Source organism: Chionomys nivalis, chromosome 21 (assembly GCF_950005125.1).
Source record: "Chionomys nivalis chromosome 21, mChiNiv1.1, whole genome shotgun sequence".
In the NCBI taxonomy this organism is placed as follows: domain Eukaryota; kingdom Metazoa; phylum Chordata; class Mammalia; order Rodentia; family Cricetidae; genus Chionomys; species Chionomys nivalis.
Window position 1 is genome coordinate 1,166,602 of NC_080106.1, and position 16,562 is coordinate 1,183,163.

General features: G+C 44.1%; 1 protein-coding gene across 1 annotated transcript in view; it reads right to left on the reverse strand.

The window, feature by feature from the left end:
• Itgb1 (integrin subunit beta 1) overlaps positions 1-16,562 on the reverse strand; it is a 43,062-nt gene that overhangs the window by 4,759 nt on the left and 21,741 nt on the right. Inside the window, exons 5-15 of the mRNA XM_057753516.1 lie at positions 14,636-14,806; positions 13,676-13,914; positions 11,294-11,449; positions 10,321-10,416; positions 9,753-9,842; positions 7,880-8,020; positions 7,323-7,522; positions 5,300-5,538; positions 4,906-5,128; positions 3,253-3,485; positions 1,493-1,659 (exon numbers count right to left, since the gene is read on the reverse strand). Coding sequence (XP_057609499.1) covers positions 1,493-1,659; positions 3,253-3,485; positions 4,906-5,128; positions 5,300-5,538; positions 7,323-7,522; positions 7,880-8,020; positions 9,753-9,842; positions 10,321-10,416; positions 11,294-11,449; positions 13,676-13,914; positions 14,636-14,806 — 1,955 coding nt within the window. The remainder of the gene's footprint in view (positions 1-1,492; positions 1,660-3,252; positions 3,486-4,905; positions 5,129-5,299; positions 5,539-7,322; positions 7,523-7,879; positions 8,021-9,752; positions 9,843-10,320; positions 10,417-11,293; positions 11,450-13,675; positions 13,915-14,635; positions 14,807-16,562) is intronic.

Consider the following 16,562-nt stretch of genomic DNA (forward strand, 5'->3'; position numbering starts at 1 on the left):
AAGTGAGTTCAGCCCTGCTTGGTCTACACAGCAAGTTTTGGGATAACCAGGGCTACATATTAAGACCCTGTCTCAAGCAAAAATAAGCAACAAAAATTTTTAGTTTTAAACTTGAAAGTCAGAACCATTTAATAACTAACACACAACAGTATTGGAATACCCACATAATCAAAAACTAGAAAAGTCTCAGAATATTTCTAGGGTGGGCAATATGAGTTGTAATTGTGAACAACACAAACACCATACTATGGTTTTGCTGTTTTCATTTCACACTCAATTCACTATTCAACCCAGAAGGTGGTTCCTTATGTCACGACGTTCCAACACAGGACTGCAGTCCCACTGCCTCTACAGCCACCCCAGCAACAATCGGCAGCACTACCCTCCCTGCAGACGTGTGAGAAGAGCACCCTCAGGGAGGTGACAGAGCTGGGGCTGCCTGAGTGTGAAGCAGTCCCTCCTCCCACCACACAGGGCTGCTCCACACCTGATTGTCCTAAAGTCCTTCCACGCACTAAGTTAACATATGAGAGAGCCACAGGAAGCCATATAAATAAAGCCAAACAAAACAGCGCTAGTGCTGAGAAACACACAGGGTGCAGTAAAAAAAGACAGAAGTTCACATGCAAGGATAGAAAGAGAAAGGAAATACGAACGGCAATCAGAGACCAGCTTTACGTCCATAGTTTGGATTCTTGAAATTATTTATAGGACTCTTGTAAATCGGATTTTCTTGCTAAAGTGAAAGAAACAGTTTCTAGTGATTTCATCAGAAAGAAAATTGGTATGTATAGTGTATAAACACCATAAAATGGAATCAGATTTCTATTCCAATTCAATTCTGAGATTTCTAAATTTAAAAAAAACCCAACCTAACTGTAGTAAAAGACACATGACCACTTGCATTTACAATTTAAGAATGCTGATTGAAGACATCAACTCTTGTGTCAAATGTGAATACACAAGGGCCCACACTTAGCCACCCCCCCCCCCTCCATCCTGAAAGCACTGAAACCAGCACACGCCAGGCAGAGCCTGTGTTTCTATTAAGCAAGTTTTACGGAGTTCAGGCCAAGTATTTCCAAATGCACGAACACACCTGATACAGGACTCATCCCAAGAAAGCCGCTGGTACCCCGCCCATCACTCTAGTCTCAGAACCGCTGACTTGGTTATGCCCCCCCCCAAGTCATGGGGGGAGGGGCTTTCTTTAGTGTAGCCTGAGACACTTGATATCATTTAAGACTCTACAGTAGACAAATGAGCAGAGCATATTAAAGAAAAACACCAGCCACAATATATGCAGAATATGGATCCTCATAAATGATCTACTGCAATAGGAGGCCTCTGGTTTCCAGCAAATGCAAATTCTTTGAATAATGAGCTTTAGGGAACAAAATATTTAAATTGGACTTTAAAAGTCAGTCACACCAGTAAAGTTACATATACTTCATGAGCCAACCTACTTCCCAGTAGATGTTTCATAACTTACCGTGTCCCACTTGGCATTCATTTTCTCCTTTTCAAATTTAGCAAATTCCCTTCTGTCATGGATTATCATTAAAAGCTTCCAAATAAGCAGCAAGGCCAGGCCAATGAGAACAATTCCAGCAACCACACCTGCTACGATCGGGATGATGTCGGGACCGGTCGGACAGTCTGCAAATGAGAAGGTTAATGTGAGCATCCAAGGACTGAGAACACACAAAGTTCACAAGACCACTAGAGCTTGGTGGGATCTTACAGAATCAATAGTACTGGAAACTCGTACTACCCCAAAACCTATCTAAAACCCACTAGGTTCTAGGCCAGGTAATGTGGCAGGTACCTTTAATCCCAAGAGAACCTTTATGAGTTTGAGAGCGGCCTGATCTACATAATGAGACCCTGTCTCAAACAAACAAACAAACAAAAACAGCTACTAGGTTCTAACCAGGGAGCTTACAAAACTGCAGGAAATACAATCAGTAGGCCATTTATTTGGGGGTTACAGAACATATTTCTTTCCCTAAAGATTGAAAATTTAAAAAAAATCCTAACAGCATCAGAAATAATAAAAAGCTTATATGTAATTAAGAACGTGATCTTCAAGATTATAAAGTCCTAAGCAATGGCAAAAAAAAAAAATACACAAAAGATAGCTGGCAGCCAGGCATGACAGTACAGGCCCACACTCAAGGGCAGAGGCTGTAAGACTGTCACAACTTCTAAGTCAGCCTGGTCTACGACATGAGTTCCAGGTCAGCCAAGAGCTGTTAAGGCAAGACTGTCCTAAAACCACACAAAAAGACTGAGGTAACTGGAGAAATTCCTTATGTGCATGACTAAAGGTGCCTGGCACCAACCCCTCCCACCACACACACGCTATGTTTTAAAAAGGCTTTATCAAGATGCGTTCTTTTCCTCAAACTGATCTGCACTCTGGTGTGATGTCTTAAGTAGTGTCACAACCACCGCAGAAATCAGCAAGCCCCTACCTATATCAACACCCTGGGGACACTCAGTGCAGAAAACGTAAAACATCAAAGAAACAAGAACAAGCACTCTGTGTTCAAAGACTGCTAGGACGAGGGAAAACACAGGCACATCCAGCAGCATTCAGAGCTCCTGCCCAGAGCTGCAGAACACGGCAAAGACCACAAGATGGCTCAGTGGGTAACGGTGCCTGTGATGAGGCTGACAACCTGCTTTACACACACACACAGACAATAAATACATTTCTTTTTTAAAAACCAAAAAGTTGGACAATTTCCTGTAATAGACAGATGCTCACCATATGTTCTAAAATACATTCATTAAGGAAAAAAAAACTAGACACAAATAATAAAGAATGACAAAGAGGGCTAGAGAGATGGCTCAGCAGTTAAGAGCACTGGCTGCTCTTCCAGAGGTCCTGAGCTCAATTCCCAGCAACCACACGATGGCTCACAACCGTCTGTAAGGAGGTCTAGTGTCCTCTTCTAGCAGGCACACAGACAGACAAAACACTGTAAACATACTAAATATCTTTAAAAAAGAATGACAAAGAATCTACAAAGGCTATGAAAGGAAAAAAGGTAAAATGTGCTTAATTTTTGGGAATTTGAACAAATTCACATTAATAACATCTTTAAGAAAACCTCTCCCAATACCTAAAGCTAAATCAAACTCAGACTTAAATATCATCAATAATGCCGCTTCTATGGACAGATTATTGCAGGTTATTTCTGATGTCAGAGCACAAAAACAAGGCATCTCCCAACCTCTGCCTACCTGGAGTCTCCACAACATGTACGATGGCCTCGTTGTTGCCATTCACCGAGTAGGTGAAATAGAACCAGCAGTCATCAATGTCCTTCTCCTTGCAGTGGGTCACGGGATCGACCTGCACTGGCTGGGGTAGCTTGTCCCTGCTTTCCACCTTAGTGAGGTTGAAGTGGGAGCACTCCTGTGCACACGTGTCTTTCTTTTCTCCTTTATTGAACGCTCGGCACTGAACACATTCTCTAAGACAGAAATCGGTACACTTAGCATGGATTAAGACAGATTCTGCTTAGATCACTTCATAGGCTAAACTAATGGCCATGCTGATCTAAGGGCAGCATAAGCACAGAAGAATGGTGACAATGTGCTCCACAGGAGAGCCCCATCTCCAGCACCCTCAGCCAAGCACGGCCACTAAGGCCAAGCACCACCCTGGCTGGCGAAGCTGCAGACAGAGTAAGGGGACAAGTAGGGCGTTCTCCAGACCCACCCTGGGCCATGTGCACTGAAGGCAAATCACCCAAGAAGCCTCTTGTTACCAAAACTGCTGGCAAGCTCATGCCCTCCACTGGAGGAGTAAGAACTTCAGTAAAGGCCAGTGCCTGTGGGGCCTGGTAAGACCAGACCTTATCAAGGGTTTGCCCAACATCTGATTAGCAAGCTTCCTAGACAGCATCAGACCTGACGTCCACAGCACAGCTATGGGTGCTGCACAGACGCCAGTGAGGCCTGCACAGTGGATCCTTCTTGTAAAGACACCAACGTGTCCGTGACAAACCTCGAGCACATATGCCCAAGACTACCAATGAGCAAACTGCAGACCTGAGGGATATGTGTAAGTCTAGTCTGAGCTCATGGTGGTCAAGCATGGGGTCCTAGCAGTCCAGCATGGGGAGGCTGAGGCAGAAGGACCTCAAGTTCAAGAACAGCCCATGTTCAATTCTAAACTGTTAACAAATTTTATATAAAACATTAACAATTCAACAGTCTTCAGTGAACAAACTAGTGATTCAGCTCTATAACAAATGTAAGTAAACCAAATAAAATTTCCAAGTCAATACTAACAGCTGGATTTTTCTTACAAATAAATTTCCCATTAATACATTATAAAAAATACTAGTCTCCAAAACAAAGAAAGGTGGGGCTGGGAAGGTGGCTCAGTTAGTAAGGTGAATGCCTCAGAAGCATGAGGGCCAGAGTGCAGATCACCAGAACACACGTAAAAGGCTAGGCATGTAATCCCAGTGCTGGGCAAGAGCCAGGAGGATTCCTGTTCTAGCCTACACGCCAAAGTTCCAGGTCAATGAAAACCCTGCGTAGACAAAGGCAGAAGGTCCTGAGAACAACATTCAAGGTTGTCTGACCTCCATGCACATACATACACGTGCAAAGATGTACAAACACCTCCACAGCATAAAACTGGACCGATATCACACATTAAATATGTAAAATAACACAACAATAACTTAAGCAGCAAACATGCAAACAGAACACTGGATACAGAATAAATAGATTTAAAAAAGAATTTTTAGGTCATAGAAAATGGGATACATAAAAAGCAGCAAATATTCTCCTTGAAGTGCAATGTCTCAGCCCTCTCCTTGGGCTCTACCGAGGTCAGCACAGTGAGTTAACTCCATGAAGCAGCCAGGCAGTACTTACTTATGCTCTGCACAGACGCCAAGGCAGGTCTGACACGTCTCGCAGGTTGGCCCTTGAAACTTGGGATCTGTACACTTACAGGCCCCACACTCACAGATGCCCCGGCCGTTGCAGATCTGACCATTTGATGCTACACACGGAGCAGTGTCCAAGGAACAGTCGCATGCACTACCAGTGTAATTGGGAAAGCATTCACACACGCGACACCTGCAAACACCGTTTCCTGCAACAGAAAAACATTTCTCAAAACAACGGTAAAATGGGCCATGGCAGCATTATCCACATGTCAAAACCAAGCCGCAACACAGACGAGAGCAGCTCTAGTGGAAGGCCTGCCCTCAGGCGACCTCAGCGGAGGACCTGCACCGAGGAGCTACGGCTGGGGCTCACTCACCTCCACAAATTAAGCCATTGGATCGATCACAGTTGAAGTTATCGCACTCGCAGAACTTGCCAGAGTAGATCTCGTTGGTATTGTCTCTCTTCCTGCACACGCACTGTCCGCAGACACACTCCCCATTGTTACTGCAGATCTCTGAGCTGTTCTCCTTCCTGCAGTAAGCGTCCATGTCTTCGCTGTTCACTTCGTCTGTGCTGCACTCACAGTGCCTCCCCACACGCCCCTCATTGCACCTGTCAAAGACCCCAACAGTCCATAAACAAAAGGTGTACAAAGCAATCTCCTCACACCAGCAAACCATCAGCTAGGGATGCCCATCCTGCACTCTCAGATGAGAGAAGTGCATGTGTTTACACATGCACACATATGCACACACGCAGCAGCAACACAAGTTCTTATGGAACAAGGAGGGGCCTCGGGAAATTCATCCTCAGCAAGGAACTACTGTGACCAAAGTGAAAACATTCCAGCGACAAAACAACAAACAAACCCCAGCACTCGGGAGGCAGAGGCAGGTGGATTTCCGTGAGTTTGAGGCCAGCCTGTCCTACAGAGTGAATTCCAGGACAGGTTCCAAAGCTACAGAGAGAAATCCAGCCTCAAAACAAACAAACAAACAAAATATCTGGGAAAGTAAAACAAATTCATTTTTCAAGAAAGTAAGATTCTCTGTAGACCAGGTTAGCTTTGAACTCAGAGATCTTCTTGCCTCTGCCTCAAAATGGAAAAGAATTTTTTTTAGAAAATCTTTTTTGAGTCAATGCCATTTTACTAAAAATGGTATTTTTTGTTTGTTTTCTGTTTTCGTTTTTGAAGAGAGGGTTTCCCTGTGTGGCCCTGTGTATCCTAGAACTCATGCTGTAGACCAGGCTGGCCTCAAACACAGAGATCTACCTGTCTCTGCCTCCTGAGTGCTCAAAGGTGTACATCACCACGCCTGGCCTAAAAAGATACATTAATGATTCAAACAAGAAATAATACAATACAGAAAAAATATAATATTCAAATTATTATTTAAAATGGTAATTAAAATTTGATGGTAGCTGGGATGTGGTTATGCACACCTTTAATCCCAGCATTTGGGCAGGGTGCAGGGCAGAGGCAAGCAGATCTCTGTGAGTTCGAGGCCAGCCTGATCTACAGAGCAAGTTCCAGGACAGCCAGGGTTACACAGAGAAACCCTGTATTGAAAAGCAGCCCCCCCCACCAAAAAAAACACAAACTAAAAATTGATGGTAAACATAGCTGTTCATTTTTCTTTTTTGTCAAAAGTCAAAACCACAGTGAGACTGACATTTAGATTTAAAAGTTCTATTAGAACTTTTAAAGAAAAGGCAGTTTAATTTTTAGATGGCTCACGGGGTAAAGGTGCTTGCCACCAAACCTGACAACCTGAACTCAGGGCCTGGGATTTCACATGGTAGATGAAGAACAAACTCCCAAAATTGTCCTCACCTTCACAAGCCTGTCATGTGTACACATACACACACATAAATCAATGTAAACTTTAAGTACTATTTTCTCTTTATCCCAGCCAAACAAAATTAATCCAGTACGAGGAAAGCACTGCTTTCTCTTGCTAACTAATTCATAGATAAAACTGTCAGTTAACACTGGGAGCAGTGACTTCTACCTATAACCCAAGTACTGAGACAGCAGGATCATAAACCTGGGTCATCTCAGGCTACAAAGCAAGACCCTTTCTCAAAGTAAAACAAAATCATCACTGTCAATTTGACAGTTTCCACAAAACAGGTCTCCATCTACTTCTTTTTCCCCAGATATCTTTGCTGCAGAGAACTGGAGTGCGGTCAGGAGAGCAGAGTCTTTGCAAGGCTGCCCTGAGTCTGGACACCCTGCTTACCTAGCTCAAGCTTCACTGTCCAGTATCAGCAGAGAGAGCTTAGAGTATGTGAGCAAGTCACGGAGCAGACGGCTTATGATTTTATTCTCTACGGGCATCCCCAGCAAAGCCGCTTAGATTGCGCCTGCCCTGCCGCAGCCAGGCTGCACTCACCTGCAGGCTCCACACTCAAATGTCCCGTTCCCCTCATGGCACTTGGGACTCGCTGGAATGCCATGGCTTTGGCAATTGCACTTACAGATGAACTGAAGAACAACCTCTACTTCTTCAGTGAAGCCCAGAGGCTTAATTTTAATGGTTTCAGACTCCTTATTTGGACATTTATTTGCAGTTATGCTTATTTCAAATTGAACCTTAAAAGAAAAAAAATAGATTAACAAGCTTAATAAACATAAAAATATTTCAAAAGCTATTCATTTAATGTTTCTCGTTAAATTAATTTTAACTTTTCAAGATTTATTTATTTTATGTGTATGGTGTTTGCCTGCATGCATGTCTCTGCACCAAGTGCATGCAATGCCCACGGAGGTCAGAAGAGGGTATCAGGTATCCTGGAACTGACCATATGGGCACTGGAAATCAAACCCAGCCAGGGCTTCTGCAACAGCAACCAATGCTCTTACTAACCACTGAACCATCTCTCTAGCCCCGAAATTAAACTTCTTTACACATGCTTTTTCTTTTTCACAGAAAACACTCATAGAATATACCTCATCTCCAATGGAAATATTGGAACACTTTCGTCCATTTTCTCCTGTCCCGTTCACCCCGTTCTTGCAGTAGGATTTGTAATTTATTGTTACTCCTTCTGGTAATTTGCTATTTTCCAGAATGACTTCTGAAGAAAGGGACTAAGAGAAAGATTAACCATCAACAGGGAAGTAAAATAAAATATGACTTGAACACACACACAAAATGGATGAAATGAGATATTATGAAAACACTATCATTTCAATACAATTAATTCACAGGGTGTTAGAATCTAAAGTAAGCAACTCTAAGAAGGGTCCAACCTTCAAAATAATGCATATAATGTAAAAGTGTTTCTTTTTATTATTATTCAGCTAAAATGCTAATGACCTCACAGCAAACAGCCTGGGTATGAGGAATCCTAAGAACACAGAACTGATGCTTGCTGCTCAGTTAGGGTTAGGGTTAGGGTGTCCACAGATTCCCTCTGGTCTAGCTAACCAGAGATCAGAGCAATAGGGCACAGAAGTTACTGGGGACCACAGGCATCTGGTCACCTCCTAAACACTCCCTAGAGTCTGAAGAACTGGAATTTAGCTCGATGGCCAGCACTGCCCAGCAGCCACGAGTTTCTGGGCTTGGTTCTCAGCACTGACAAGGATAAACTACAGGGACAGCCGACAGGCAGAGTCCAGCCAGTGTTATTTAGAAGAGCAGACATCTCAGGACAGTGACCAGTGAGGAAAACAGTCTGTCAGGGCAGACAAAGGCTGGAACGGGAGGATGTGAAACTATTAGAATCTGTTGTCTTTGCCAAACCCCTCCGAGCCAAAACTTTTCAAAATGTCTTGGGACTCCAGGCACAAAAGCCAGGCATGATGGAGCACACCTGGAAGGTGGAGGCAGGAAATCACAAGTTCAGATCCTGGGCTATACTGAGAAGTCAAAGCGACCTGGCCCACATGATACTGTCTCAAAAAACACTAGGGCTGGTAAGATGGATCAGTGTAAAAGGACCATGCCCCCAGCTCTCAACCTGAGTTTGATGCCAAATCCACATGGTTGAAGGAGAGAACCACACAAGTTGTCCTGTGACCTACACACATACTCTGAAGGTAAAAACTGTTTAATCTAAACTTAACCTACCAAAGACTAGAGATCTAGGAAATGGTCTATACAGTATATAATAGTCACTATGAAACTGCAGGTGCCCGCGGGTCATTTTAAATGATCACTGGCTGGCACTTACTGGGAATTGTCACAAGCATTCTGACTTACACTACTGAATGGAGAGAATTCCGCTAGTTTCAGTTCCCAAATAGTACGCTTATTGCCTATATATGTACATACATCCGAGAGTATGACTACTACTGAAAAAAGAGAAGCGTGTCCTCGGAGTTTGTCTTCTGAAGAAGTAAAAGGCCCTTGTCAGGCATCATTCATCAAAAATGGAGAATCTAGCCAGACATGGTGGCGCACGCCTTTCATCCCAGCACTTGGAAGGCAGAGGCAGGTGCATCTCTGTGAGTTCAAGGCCAGTTTGGTCTACATAGTGAGATCCCAGACAGTCTGGGCTGCATGAAAAGACCCTGTCTAAGAAAAAAAATAAAAAATGTCTCTAATAAAGGTAACTTTGGGAAGAGAAAGAAGAGCTGTGTACATCGAATGTCAGCTGTGCTTCACTCTTGCTCCAACTGGGAGAAATACGGCCTGACGACACATAAACAAGGGCTTGTAATTACCCATGTGCCTTTATCTGAGCATTACTGCTTTGCTTAAATTATGCTCTCATAAGCCTGACGCTCTGCCCTGTCCCTCCAGCTTCCTGACGTGTGTATGGTGGGTGCTTTACTGCAGGCATGGCATGAAGCTGAGCAATGGAGGTGCACTCACATTGTAGGCATCGATGATCAGCTGGATCACGTTACTGGAGTTTCCAGACAGTGTGCCCACTGCAGACTTAGGGATCAAATTCTTCAGTTCCTACAATTAAATAAGCAAAACATAAATATTCGTTATTCAAACATTTATAATCCACCGAAAACCAATGATTATTTTGACACCTCGGGTCTCAATTCTATCTTTCAAAGTCAAATCTAAAAAAAGACAACAATCTTAATAATATGAGATTAAAATGAATGTAAGTGGTCAAGCAGCAATGGCGCACGCCTTTAATCCCAGCACTCAGGAGGCAGAAACAGGCGAATCTTAGTGAGTTCGAGGCCAGCCTAGTCTACAGAGCTAGTGCCAGGAACACCAGGGCTACACAGAGAAACCCTGCCTCAAAAAGCAAAAACAAAAAAAAAATCCACAAATAAATTAGCAAACAAACAAACAAGATAAAATGAGTATACGCAATGTTTGTCAAATTTGGTGTGGCTACGTGGTAGCATTTTCCTATCTCAGACATAACTTTGCTACTAACGATAAGCAATGGAAGATCGAATCTCTCGTCCTTTACCTTGTACACAGGCTGGAACTCTTCAGTGACCGCGAAGATCGTCTGGATGTTATTTTCACTAAGTTTCTGGACAAGGTGGGCAATTGAGGGATAATCCTAAGGAATCAAGTAATATAATTTAGTATATAAATACACTGTATAATCAATGATGGGTTTTGTTTGGGTCCCCCTCTGTTGCCCAGGCTGAACTCCCAACTGCTAATATGACCATATTTGAGTTGGTATGCATTCATAAAAGAGCATCAAACATCAGATATCCAAGAACCGCTGAGTGGGTCACACGTGTATTTGTTTCTCTTTTATACGTTCAAGGACTTCTATACTGTAAGAAGCTTCATGATTTATTCTTATTTTATGCTCATTGTGTTGTGCCTGCATGTATGTCTGTGCAAGGGCATCAGAGCCCTAAACCTGGAGTTATGGACAAGTGTGAGCTGCCACATAGGTGCTAGGAATTGAAGCTGGGTCCTCTGGAAGAGCAGCCAATGCTCTTAATTGCTGAGCCATCCCTTCAACTCCATTTTAAGACATTTTAGATGTGAGACAATCTATGTACATTAACTGTGAAGACAGTGAAATTAAGGAACAAAACTAAAGGCTCCTGTTAGCTAGCACTTAAGGCCAAGATTTACCAATACTGAATTTCTCCTAGACCGTAAGTGATCTGCCTATATTTACTTTCAATGAAGACCAGAGTGCAGAATTTTAAGTGATATACATAAGATAGAGAGGTAAGCCTAGTTAAATTGTGCATTTAGAAATAAGACCAGGAAGCTGCCAAATGATGCATGCAAGTGAGGAGCCAGGTGGGTCTCAGCACCCTGTCACTCACACAGCACAGCACAATGCCAGAGCTTCGCAAACAGCAATGCAGCTATCCAGGTGGTCAACAGGGCCCACCCTTGCCAAAATAAGAAAGCTGCAAACCCACTGTCCCACGTGCTCAGTACCAGGTGAGGGCTTAAGTACTTACGTAATAATGGCTCATTGTGTAGACATTGTTTTCCAGGTGACACTGTCCATCGTTTGGTAAAACAATGCCACCAAGTTTCCCATCTCCAGCAAAGTGAAAGCCAGCATCCGTCGAAAACACCAGCAGTCGCGTCACATTCCTCCAGCCAATCAGCGACTTGAAGATAGAGAGGTCAACTGTAGACACTGCTCATAGTAACTCAACATAAATCCTTCAGGCTCACAAGCTGCAACTGCACTTTTCACCTTATTCTGCATCACTGTCTTTCTTGTCCAGTGCTGCTGTGAGTGCAGACAGCCTCCCTGACCCTCCTCCAGCACTTCACATCCACACGACATCTTACTGCGGGTACCGAGTACTGATGAACACACAGGGGACAGCGTCTACACCTCCTGGTCCTAGTCCCACCCACTTCACTGTGCATCCCTGCTGTCTACTGTGCCATATCCTTCCTTTATCGGCCCTCTCCTCTACATTAGCCTTTATGCAACCTATGCTATCCTCAAACTGAGGATGGCCTTGAACTTTTGATCCCCCAGCCCCTAACTCTCAAATGCTGAGATTATAGACTTGTGCAACCATGCCTACCTTCCTTATTAGGAAAATCTGCCAAAGAACTTGTCCCACTTTAAGTCCTTTCATTCTAGCTCATGAAATCAGTTCATTTGTGTAATTTCACTAGATTACTCAACAAAAAATTTAAGTAACATGAAAATCCTCTTCTACTATGGGAAAACTACATTTTTTCCTAAATTTAAACTGATTCAACACGTTTGTAAATTCTTTGAAGGCAGAAATTGTTTTTTTCTTTCTTCTTTTTTGTTTATTTATTTATTTATTTGAGACAGGGTTTCTCTGTGTAGCCATGGCTGTCCTGGTCTACAGACCAGGTTGGCCTCGAAGTCACAGAAATCCACCTGTCTCTGTCTCCTGAGTGCTGGGATTAAAGGTGTGCACCACCACTGCCAGAATGAAATTAAGTTTCTTGATTCTGATCATCTTTCAAAGGAGAGTTATCTGCTCCTTTGTCCCTAAAGCATGACAAATGTGGAGACAGCCACAGCTGGGAGGTGAAGTGGGGTAGGTATATGATCAGTTTCACACTGCTGATGGAAGCAGAGGCACACCAGGAAACGGCTTTTCAGAGAGTGGAAACCACAGCACTCCACAGGCAGTGGTCAGTTATGTGTCCTGGGAGCTGTCTACTGTTATCCTCCCCAATGACAGCAAGTCGCTGCCCTTCCTCCACACCACACAGTGCTTTGCTCACTGTCTGGACACCCATACTTCCCCCGTACACAGAGACAGAACAATGCTTTCTGCTTTCAGCCTCAGTTCTCATTAACTTGAGGGTCAGGGTGGTAGAACATGTGTAACTCCAGGACTCAGGTGACAGAGACAAAAGCATCTCTACAAGGTCAAAGGTACCCTGGGGTATACGGCAAGACTAGGTCTCAAAAAAGAAAAAAAAATCAAGAATACTCATGAATCATAAGTAGATAGTGGTTACTTGTTGTAATAAGAGCGGCGGGGCTGCGTCCCACCACCCGGCTAGCTTTACCCGAAATAATTACACGGAAACTGTATTCTTTTAAACACTGTCTAGCCCATTAGCTCCAGCCTCTTATTGGCTAGCTCTTACATATTGATCTAACCCATTTCAAATATTCTGTGTAGCACCATGATCTGGTGGCTTACCAGGGAGATCTTAACCTGCGTCTGTGTCTGGTGGGCGAATCATGGCGACTCACTCACTCGGCTTCTTTCTCCCAGCATTCTGTCTGTTTACACCGCCTACCTAATTTTCTGTCCTATTAAAGGGGCCAAGGCAGTTTCTTTATTACTTAACCAATGAAACAACAGATAGAAAGATGACCCACCTCCATCAGTTACTAGTCCAACAGAACTAGGCTTTCTATCCCTGAAAACTTTACAGTTAAACCACAGACATCTGTTTATACTTTCCTCACAACCTAAGCTGTCATATAGCTTGATCAGGCCCTGAAAGTTCTTTCCTTCTATTATCAGACTGAGGAGCAGAGCACAACACTGAGCTGAGAACATGGTGGGAGGCACGGTTCCTAGTGACACCCCAGACAACATCAGTGACATCTCCAGTACAGAGCCACCGAGTTAGGACACCTCAGCCTCCTCAAAAGCCAACCACCTAGAGTCTATGCTCCAGTTTCTAAAGAGCAGCATACTGGCCTGTGTTCCTTAGGAGTGAATTCCCTGGCTGGTTAGAAGAGAGATGGAGTGATGAGGGACAGCTGAGAAAGTGGCAGGGCTAGGTGGGAACTTAGAAGACTGACATCAGTACTCCCCCAGGTAAAATAAAGTGATAGCAGATAATGCTAAGAGTCTCCTGCAGGAATCACTTACTCCACAAACTGCGACCTGCATGATGGCATCAAAACCACCTTCTGGAGAGTCCAAGTTTCCAGATATGCGCTGCTGACCAACAAGTTCATTGAAAACCTCTCCTCTGTTAGTAAGACTGAGCACATTTTTGTAGCTAAAGGGGCTGGTGCAGTTCTGTTCACTCGTGCAGGGGTTCCTGAGCTTCGCTGGGGTGGTGCTAATGTACGGCATCACGGTTTTCTCCACGAATGAGCCGAAGCCTGGAGAAAAGAGTGACTTGGGTAGGTGAACGGGCAGAGACCAACAGACGTACAACAACACTGAAGAAAAGAGTGCACTCGGGTAGGTGAACGGGCAGAGACCAACAGACGTACAACAACACTGAAGAAAAGAGTGCACTCGGGTAGGTGAACGGGCAGAGACCAACAGACGTACAACAACACTGAAGAAAAGAGTGCACTCGGGTAGGTGAATGGGCAGAGACCAACAAACGTACAACACTTTTCAACTGATGTTACTTATTTAGGGAGGGCACGCACATGAAAACCACAATGCATGTTGGGAGGTCGGAGGACAACTTGCATGAGGTTGTTTTGGTGACTGAATTCAATCATCAGGATTGGAGGCAGGGACCTTTACCCACTGAGCCATGTCACCAACTCTAAACAAACAGCTTCTTCTAAAGCCCAGTATGGAGGCTGCAGAGACTGCACAGTGGACAAAAGCTCTTGCTAAACAGGCATGAGGATTAGTTCAGATCCTAGCACCCAGGTAAAACGTCAGGTACAGTCACACACACCTGCACCCCAGCACTGTTGCAGGAAGAGATAAGATCACAGGCCATCAGCCTAGGTTAAGTCTCATGGGACTGAGACAGAAAATGATAAAGACACTCAACATCCTGTTCTGCACGTGTGCAGAAGACACACACGCACACACACGCACGCACGCACACGAAAACGATGCTCCAAACATCCCTACCGATGCGGAAGTCTGAAGTGATCCTCCTCATCTCATTCATCAGATCTGTGCCAAGGCTCTTCACATTCTCCAGATCGTCTTTCATAGAGTAGGACAGATCCATAAGGTAGTAGAGGTCAATGGGGTAGTCTTCAGCCCTTTTGAATTTTAATGTAAACTTCTGTGGTTCTCCTAATTAAACAGATTCAAAATTGAAATTAGGTGGCCAGTAATCAAACTAAAATTAGAAAAATAACTGAATAAAAAAAATTCAATTTATATACTCAATGCCATAGTCTTGAGTGTACAATTTTCACAAAACCAAGAAGTCTGTTAGAGCCTCAACAGGCACACACTTGATCTCATTTAACAAACTACTTATAACACCAAGACTCAGGGAGGCAAAAATGATAAAGGCAACGCCCCCATCACCACGAGTAACCCACAAGACAAATAATTCTGCTACAGTTTGGATCTGCCGTGTATCAGTACTATCAGGAGGCACTTCAAAGTTTTGGGAGGTGGAGACCAGCAGGAGGTTTGGGTTACAGTGATGTGCCCTCGAGTCTATATGATATGACCTCCTCGCTGTAACGTCACCTCCCAGATGCCCATGTGACGTATCTATCACCTCACCAGCTCAGTGCAGCAGGCCAGTCCCCCAGAAGGAAACTTCTAAAACTATAGGCCAAGCAGCTTTTTCTTATTTCAAGTAGCTGCTCCTGTAATCACAAGCTTATTATAAGCAAACTTATGAAGAGAACAGAACACCACAAACTTGGGCAGACACTCTGGAGTCCAACAAAAAATCAGGAGTGGACTGTTCCTGTGTAAAAAGACATTGCTAATGTAAGGTGGGTAGCAATCTAGTTCACTCTAGAGTTATAAAAGTGAGGTATGGGGTAAATAGAGGTCAGGTAGAAACTACAGGAAGATCAGCAGCAGGAGATGAAAATGGTCTGAAGACAAGGAAGGTCAGGGGTACAGATGTCACATGACCCTCACCAGCACAGGGCTGAGACAGCTCAGCGGTGGAGCATTGGTCCAAGTTCTCTCTCCAGCACACAAAAAAATCACTTACAAACATGGAAGAAGATGAAGGATTGGGTGAAAGACATTAGAGTGCTTGGATGAAAAACCATAAGTCTTGTCTCCATTGCCTTCTGGCAGGCAGCTGGAGGGGGGCAGAGCTAAGCTGAAAAGTCTGTGCTGTTGTAGACTATGAATGGTTTACAATGACTTGAGAGGAAAACTGTCTCTTAAGAGAAATGCAGAGGGATGAAGGGAAGAAAGCACAAAAAGGAAACTAGAGGCAACGGATGGAACTGAGAAAAACAAGGAGTGACATCATGAGCTCCTGAGTTCCGTGAACAGAGCCTCTTCCAAGCACCCCCAGTGTAGAAAGGCATTGAAGTAATGATGATGTGGGATGGAGAGGTAAAGAGGTAAAGAGCACAGCTAATATATATATTCATTCATACAGGCAAAACAAACACCTAAAAAAATGTTTTAAAATAATAGCGATGAAAATAAAACGACAGTTTGGGCTGTGCTAACGAGGCCTGCAGGTCTGCAGTGCAAGGTGACAGTGGCGCTCTGCTGGGAAAGCAGGAGTCTGCACTACGGATTTTGCTCCTTGCTATGACCTAACACTGGCACAACAGCTTAGGAGGAGAAGGATTTATTTTGGCTCAGTTTCAGGGAGGCCACAGAGGCTGGGGCAGGTCTGTCCTCAACAGTAGGACCATGAGGAAGCAGCTCTCATGGCAAATCAGGAAGACAAAGGCCACAGAAACCCACTCTGCCAGCCAAGCCCCACCAACTGAAGGCTCCACAACCTCCCGAAGCAGCACTGTGAGCTTGTGTGGGACATTTCACATTCAAACCATAGCAGTGTCTACTCCTAGGCTGAAGGTAGGACGACAGAAAGAAAGAGGGCTGTCTATTT